We start from the raw sequence: 8,840 nt of genomic DNA on the forward strand, positions 1-8,840 counted from the left end.
AAAAAAAAAAGGAAAATCTAGGAAAATCTAGAAAAAAAAAAAAAATCCAGTAAAAAAAGGGGGGAATGAAAAGGTAGAACAAAATAGACTTTACAAACTGGTGTGATGTAGACAGAGGCCTCGCAATATACAATATGAAAGTAGGAGAGATGAAAGCTTGGAAACACAGTCGTGTTTTTTTTTGTTTTGGATTTTTTCCAACAACGAAGGAGAAAAAAGCTATTCTCCCCATATTTCCTACTTCGTGCACTTTAGTTTTCAAAACACAACATGCACATTTGTACATAATTTGAGCTTAGGGACTGACTTTCCTATCTATGTATGTGTGCTTTTCCCCCAGCCTTCCCTTCCCCTCTGTGTTCATTTCCCCCTTTGGCTCCCTTTACTCTCTACTTCTCTAGATGTACAAATATTGTACGTCTCTAGGCTTTTCAGCCAACTTCTGTGTCATACCTAATATGTACTGTACTTATATACAAGGTATAATCAATGCACCGTTTTTCGTCTTTGGACTGCTCAAGTCACTTAGGCCAGCCACTCACTATCAGGTCCGCCTGTCTGTGTGTGCTCATCAGGTATCAGGTAGACCTGACAGGCTAACCTGATCAGGTGTACCTGTCAGGTCTTACCTGATAGTGAGTGGCTGGCCGTAGCTGGTCTATTTTGGCTGGGTATCAATCACCTAATATCTCTCACATATTTGGAGTTTGGACTTATACTTCTGTTTTCTCCATATTCATATGTACGTCCGCTTTCATTGCAGACAATCTGATGTGGTTCCAGCAATACGCCCTAGAGCCGCATACTTCTGTTTTCTCCATATTCATATGTACGTCCGCTTTCATTGCAGACAATCTGATGTGGTTCCAGCAATACGCCCTAGAGCCGCTGTCCGATCCTCAATCCTGTCGCATGTTCTCCCTGTCGCGCGCCGTGTCTTTTACTTCCACCCTCCATTACGACTGCGTGTGGAGTCTTCGTGACTACGAGGACAAGAACTACACGTTCCAATCCTTGGCGTTCAACCCCAACCTGACCGAGTATCAAGTGATCACCAAGTATGTTTTCAAAGTGCCCAACAGCGACCGGATTGGTAAGTTTCACACCACCAAGTCACCGATTTTTTTTTTTTTTTTTTTTTTTTTTTTAAAACCTCCGAGGCAAAGTGTATAATGAAATCAACAGTAAATGTACTCATCTACAACTAATATTTACTCGTGTTTGATTCTATCTAGGCTCCGCAGGTCCTACGTACCCTATTCTGATTTGTATCGTCGGCTCCGTGGTTCTCACGCCCATTCTCATCCTCATATTCTTCCTCCTCCGTCGTCAGCTGCATCCTCCTGATGAACCAGAGAAACCTCCGCCTAAATGTGTTACCGGCATTCTATAATACCTAGGCATTCCATGAAATGCCTACCGTTCTTAGGCAAAGTGTATACTATTATGAAATCAACAGTAAATGTACTCATCTACAACTAATATTTACTCGTGTTTGATTCTATCCAGGCTCCGCAGGTCCTACGTACCCTATAACTAGATGAGATGGTTTTGGTGTAAAATTCATATTATATTCATCGTTTACCTAGTGACATTATTAAGTTGAACTTTAGTTGCTTCTCTTTTACAATCTTCTCAATAATTTACATATTTAATATTTTAGTTGGTTTTCCATTATGTATTAAACACCTTTTAAAAGTTATTGTAAATTAGGTTTTTTTTCTGGATTTCAAATAAATACTGTACCGAATGTACCGAACATTCAGTAGTTTACGAGTATTTTCACTTCATGAAATTAATAGGCTGTCGATGAGAAGGAAAAATAGAAAGTAAAGTTATGTTTATCAAAATAATGTTATGTTAAATCATTCTAAATAAGTACTTATTGAGATTGTATTGAGAGTTTTACCTACGTACCATAATGTGGGTTACAAGGCGATCTCTAAAATGTACTTAATCACATTAGGTATGTTTCAACCATGTGTATTTGAACACTATCATACTTTTTTCACTTCATATCCTTCCAGATCAATTGCTTCTCAATTTACAATATTAAGTTTAGAGATTCTAAGTTATTATTGCGTCGAAGAAACTAATGAAATTATTATTTAAATTTTCCTTTTTTTTCTGATAGATTGTACAATACATATTTTGGACTAGAATAAATTTATTACGTGTAACATTTTGAACTGATGCAGAAATAATATTGGAAATTAAATGAAAAACTTTGTAAAACTGTTAAAAAAGACCCTTGAAAACAATTTAAATGTTGCAGTAATATTTGTTTAAATATGGGCGTTTTATTTTCAATTTCAACTCTTTATAGTCTTTATTCCGTTTTTTGGAGCATTCATTAGGTGCTTATACTTATGGTTATGTTAGGCATGGTACTGAAGCGCCTCCATTTTGAATCTGGACGGAAAGTGACGATATTAAGTATAAGAAAATTACCTGCGTTTTACATAACACATTTTGCTGTCAAAATCCCAGCTTTCTATGTGAAGAAATACCTTGGTGACTCGTAAATTTGGTCTAAATGGGAAGATGATGCACAAACTATGTTATAAAGTTAAGATTAAATTTCACCTCCCTTGAGATTTCACTGTACAAATACTCTATAAAACCCCCTTTGCTCGAGTTGTGGTATTTTACTGTAGTTTACACTTTACCAGTAAGTACTGTGATTAAATTTCATGTACAAAGAGAAAGAAAGGTAAAACCTCCTTTGCTCGAGTTGTGGTATTTTACTGTAGTTTACACTTTACCAGTAAGTACTGTGATTAAATTTCATGTACAAAGAGAAAGAAAGGCATAACCTCCTTTGCTCGAGTTGTGGTATTTTACTGTAGTTTACACTTTACCAGTATGTACTGTGATTAAATTTCATGTACAAAGAGAAAGAAAGGATGTCAAAAAAGAAGGAGAAGTCATATTCTTCTTTTTTTAGACTTATAGGAAGTTTAAGTCCCTAATTGCTGTGAACTTCTGTTTTGTATAAACTTTTTTTTCGTAGGAAGTGGCTACAGCACCTGAAGAAACACCTGGGGATTTTAGAATAGAAGGAGAAGTCATATTCTTCTTTTTTTTTAGACTTATAGGAAGTTTAAGTCCTTAATTGCTGTGAACTTCTGTTTTGTATAAACTTTTTTTTCGTAGGAAGTGGCTACAGCACCTGAAGAAACACCTGGGGATTTTAGAATCCTTGCTTCTTATTGGCTGACAGACCCGGTTAACATTTCCTAATCTCGCTCTGCGAGCTCCTATTGGTTATACTATTTCTTGTGCCGTAATCAGAAGGAGAAGTCATATTCTTCTTTTTTTTTTAGACTTATAGGAAGTTTAAGTCCCTAATTGCTGTGAACTTCTGTTTTGTATAAACTTTTTTTTTTTCGTAGGAAGTGGCTACAGCACCTGAAGAAACACCTGCAGATTTTAGAATCCTTACTTCTTATTGGCTGACAGACCCGGTTAACATTTCCTAATCTCGCTCTGCGAGCTCCTATTGGTTATACTATTTCTTGTGCCGTAATCACTCTCTATTTCCCTTATTCTATAGGAAGAAAAGTAATATAATTCTCATTCTACTGGACAGCCTGGATTACCTAACAAACAAGGGGCATCACTCTCTTTCTAACACGGCCCTGAACTCCACGTTTCTTTCACATTGATTGTACATATGTATATTAGCTCCGGGTATCCATGTCATGTAAACAAACATAACTAGGAAATATGAGAATACAGGTACCTCGTATTATACATACATATGTATTTCATATTATGAAAATATTGTACACAAATACGACACTAAGTGCACATGTGTTTCCTTTTCATTTGCTGACTTTTCTGTCTGGTATTATTTTTTGGTCGTTATTTTTGTTGTTGACGTTTTTCACAAAAAGTAAAAGCACTGTGACGGAGAAATTGGGGTTGAGTGCAAAGTATTGTAGGACAGAATTGTGAGGAAGACAGGATAAGGTTCAATTTAATGACTTTGGATGACTTTCTGATATCTTTTCTGCATAGATAGGACAGTCTCGATCATAGAGATGAACAACATCTCCGTATTTGTCTCCCAGGATCTGGACTTCAATATGTCTCGGACGGCCGATATCTTTCTCAACTAGCATATCATCCTTTCCAAAAAAAAGCCAAAGCTTCGGACCAGCTCTCTTGAAGTTTTCCTCAATAGCGTCCTTTGTCAGCAACCATTCGCATGCCACGACCTCCGCCACCAAACGCTGACTGGAAATCCAACTTCATCGCAAAACTCTTTCACCTTATTTACTGTTTACATCAGTTACTGGCTCTGTAGTACCTGTAATGATAATAATGTTTCTTAAAAAATGTTTTAAAGCCAGAAACATATTGAAAGTCAGAACAATAATTTCACCAGATCGGACCATGAATAGAATTAAAGATCATAAGTCTAGAAAATGCCTTATTTTTGTTCATGCTTCGAGCTTTTGTTGTATATTTTTTAGCCGTATTATTTGCTGTTTACATAAGACTTTATTTTGCTATGGATGTTGTTTGTTGTTTTGTTTTCAAGAGCACATTGGCCCCAAAGTACGACACATGTTTTTTTATCAGATTCACACTACCCAGATGTAGGTACTCCTAAATTTTAACCCTTGTTTTTTTTTTCTAAAAAAACATGGAAGATAGCGGATTAGGCTTCCATCCCCCCTCCCTTCCCTGCTAATCAGTATTTTTTGTTTTGCTTTTAGTATATGGCTAGATATCTTATTGATATTTTATTTTGTTGGATTTGTTTTATTTTATAACTGCCTTTTTTTTATTTTATATAAAAGTAGTATTGGATCTGTTTTAACATTTCTCACATAAGTTCACTCGTACGCTAGCTTTAGATACATATTATTGTAGGTACTTCCATTCTGTAATACATGAATGATTCCAGTGAACTCTACAATGTTGACTTTTTTAATAGTATACTTAATGTCTAAAACCGAAACTCAATCATGTTTCCAATTGTTAAACATTTAGAAGTAATTTAAAAAAAAAAAAAAATATTTAGTCAGATATTTTATACGTTTTTAGACGGTAGATATATTGGGGGTTTCAATATCCTTTCTCAGAAAAGATTTAGTAAATAGACCTTTGGCAATTTTTTACTCCCTAGGCTACTCACTAGCTTGTTGTTTGAAGTATAATTCTTACTTATTGGACAGATATAGGTAGGCATAAACCAGTTTAGAGCAAAGTAAGTCAAATTCCAGGGGTGCTTCAGTTGTCCCCTTAGTTTTGGAATCTCTGCTTATATTAAATATTAAAATAATATCGGTTTACTGATTCTGTTCAAATTAAAAATAAAACTAGATGAGGCTCTGACCATTCAGAGAGGAAACGCTGCTTGCATCCCAGGATCTCTACGTTAGGGGAGAAAAATGAATTTTTCTATTTATTTAAAAATGTATTTTAATATTTTTAATAGGTAAAACTAGGTCTAATGAGGCCTAGAGTTTTATCTTTATTAATTCGATATTTCGATCATATTCACAATAATAGTAGAGCTTGTTTCTAGGGTTGACTGAATCGACCCGTTGAATAAATGGAACGATACAGGATATGTATGTATTTCTAGGCTGGAGTTCGCCGATTTTGGTATATGTGTTACCGGCATTCTATAATACCTAGGCATTCCATGAAATGCCTACCGTTCTTAGGCAAAGTGATTTCTAGGGTTGACTGAATCGACCCGTTGAATAAATGGAACGATACAGGATATGTATGTATTTCTAGGATGGAGTTCGCCGATTTTGGTATATGTGTTACCGGCATTCTATAATACCTAGGCATTCCATGAAATGCCTACCGTTCTTAGGCAAAGTGTATAATGAAATCAACAGTAAATGTACTCATCTACAACTAATATTTACTCGTGTTTGATTCTATCCAGGCTCCGCAGGTCCTACGTACCCTATTCTGATTTGTATCGTCGGCTCTGTGGTTCTCACGCCCATTCTCATCCTCATATTCTTCCTCCTCCGTCGTCAGCTGCATCCTCCTGATGAACCAGAGAAACCTCCGCCTAAAGTTCTGGTCATCTATAACGTCAACTGTGGCTACCACGTGAAGGTCGTCAAGGAGCTGATGAACTATTTGCAGGACATTTGTAACATTGAGGTTCTCCTGGATGAACAGAGCATTCCGGACTCGGACACCAAGGTAAATGGAATCGTGCTGATGTCAAACTATAGGTTTATTGTGACTTGTCAGGTGCTAGACGTCAAGTCTGTTTGACGTATGAAGTGTAAACGAGTAGGCCTATCCAGAATAGTGTAAACAAAGATAAACTCTGAAGTTTTAAGCAAACGCACCCGAAATGTTCAGAAGCATATTAATTTTAAAGTGGCATTTTGTTATTGTATTCCAGGACCCAATGAAGTGGTATTTCAATGCTTTCCATTCTGCTCAGTATGTTATTGTGTTTGCCTCTCCTCCCAACACCAGTACCAAGATCTCCACCTCTATCTATCTCGGCATGGAGGCGTATGCCGTCTCTCTACTTAGACATCGCCTGGTTCAAATCCCGTGCATGACAAGATTTCTATCCGTCATGCTCCCGTATTGTTCTCCCGATGCGTTACCGATGGAAGCGAAGAACTTTACCAAGTTCCTTCTCCTTGACGATCTGGACAAGTTGATTATTTTCCTGAAAGAAGACAGACTGCCGTTCTTCCCTCTGCATGTGGAGGGAGGCAAGAAGGATCTCCCGTCGAAGGCACCTCAACTATTGGAATACATACAAGAGGCAACACGGGCTTCACAAATGCCACCCGAGTTCAAGACAGCGTCTGAGCTGAATCATATCAAGGTGGATCAACTGAGACGTGTGGATGAGAAGGAAACTCTAATCAAACGCGATGAGGATAGGGAGAGTACAAGCAAGGTAGTGAGAGTAGGAATAGAACAGTTGAATCTATTAGGAGGAGGTAATGGAGAAAGTTCAGGCAAGTCTAGATCTCGTCGGAAAAGTGACAAGAATGTCATCAGCGTTGAGGACTTGAATCTCCTGTAAGCTTCAATGTCAAACTGGATGTATATTTATTAGATTGTGATATTTATAACAGAGCTTTTATTTTATTTTCTTAGTTAGGACCAAGTTGGTAAATATGGCTACTTGTAGGTCAAGTTGGACACTGCACTTCACTAGAACAGGATACAGCTACATTGTTTATATTGATAGGATGAGAGTGGAAAGTACATTACATTACATATTAATGAGGGTCTTTTCTGACGAACTTCCTGTGTTCGGAGTCCAGTATGTAGGAATATTGCATCCAGAGTGTAAAGTATCTCTACTCCTCCAGTCTAAACAAATTTGTATGACAGACAAATCAAATATTTTAACCAAAAAGTAAGAAGAAAGTTCTACCTAAGTATAATCAAGTAGGTACTAGATAGTTATGTTGCCTTGGTGCAGTATTCCTGTGCCGTTTCATTTCGTGCATTCTAGTGAAGTGTAACTAAACATAGTGGTAATTCAGCTGAAGGGATATTGACAGGTAGGGTACAAAGTTGTATGTAGGCAGTGTAGTCCGCACATATTCTAAGTTACGTCATAGTTCTTATCATTTAAAATAATGGTGTATGTAGAATTGGAGATCAGCGAGGGAATAAATATTCAGTCGAACTTTGGAAAAATGTAACGCTACGACCTGCGTGCGTGGAAATGGAGCGATTGGTAATATCTACAAGCGGATGTTTCAAGCAAGAAACACGTTTTGTGTTTCCTGAAATAGTCAGGTTTCTTTAGGAAATTGGTTGTTTCGCGAAATACGCCAAAACTCCCTTACCTTGGAAAAAAGTAACGCTACGACCTGCGTGCGTGGAAATGGAGCGATTGGTAATATCTACAAGCGGATGTTTTAAGCAAGAAACACGTTTTGTGTTTCCTGAAATAGTCAGGTTTCTTTAGGAAATTGGTTGTTTCGCGAAATACGCCAAAACTCCCTTACCCACTCACGTAGGACAGTACGGCGGGTAAAGCTGTAGGCCAGATGACTAACGTCCATACAAATCATAGGGTTGTTGCAAATTTGTCAAGTACATTATCTTATTCGCTATTAAGTTATAGCAACAATAACTGTAGAGGAATTGGTCACTGATCTACATAGCTAATATAAATTTCTTTCGTACACCACTCATTATTTCTAGACCCCGTTGTAATACAATTTACATACGTTACCTTTAGCTCTTTCATTCAATTTGTTTATAAGATTTAGTAACTTAAGTCAACGTGAAAACATTTTTTTGTAACTTGGTTGCAGCTCAGTAATTTAATTTTAATCAATTGGTGTTGTCTTCTCATTTTTTATTCAGTTGGGAGCAAGTGTTTACGTTACTCAGCTAAGTAGATTCGGGGTCGAGTGGATTAGAACACATCACGTGCCTTCAGGCACACGATTTGTCAAGGGTCTAGGCATTACCTTGCGCTTGGGATCAATTTAATTTAAAGATGAAGATTATTATGTTAAGGCGGTCTCTTCCTGATCCCTAATGTGCCGCGTCCATTTTAGTTTAGGACTATTGCACTGGGGAGATAAAGATGAAGATACTCACGTATAGGAATATCTGGAGTTTGGGAGCGGTAACAGCGATTGGTATTGTCTTCGGATAGCTTTCCACACCCTCAGTTGGGAGCAAGTGTTTACGTTACTCAGCTAAGTAGATTCGGGGTCGAGTGGATTGGAACACATCACGTGCCTTCAGGCACACGATTTGTCAAGGGTCTAGGCATTACCTTGCGCTTGGGATCAATTTAATTTAAAGATGAAGATACTCACGTATAGGAATATCTGGAGTTTGGGAGCGGTAAC

The 8,840-nt window shown here is 37.4% G+C and overlaps 1 protein-coding gene across 1 annotated transcript in view; it reads left to right on the forward strand.

Moving 5' to 3' along the window:
* LOC103515531 overlaps positions 1-7,552 on the forward strand; it is an 11,032-nt gene extending 3,480 nt beyond the window's left edge. The window contains exons 4-6 of the mRNA XM_026828202.1: positions 851-1,112; positions 5,907-6,186; positions 6,395-7,552. Of these exons, the coding sequence (XP_026684003.1) occupies positions 851-1,112; positions 5,907-6,186; positions 6,395-7,039 (1,187 nt within the window). The 3' untranslated portion in view covers positions 7,040-7,552. The remainder of the gene's footprint in view (positions 1-850; positions 1,113-5,906; positions 6,187-6,394) is intronic.
* Positions 7,553-8,840: the final 1,288 nt, after the last annotated feature.

This window comes from Diaphorina citri, unplaced genomic scaffold (genome assembly GCF_000475195.1).
Source record: "Diaphorina citri unplaced genomic scaffold, Diaci psyllid genome assembly version 1.1 scaffold1364, whole genome shotgun sequence".
In the NCBI taxonomy this organism is placed as follows: Eukaryota; Metazoa; Arthropoda; class Insecta; order Hemiptera; family Psyllidae; genus Diaphorina; species Diaphorina citri.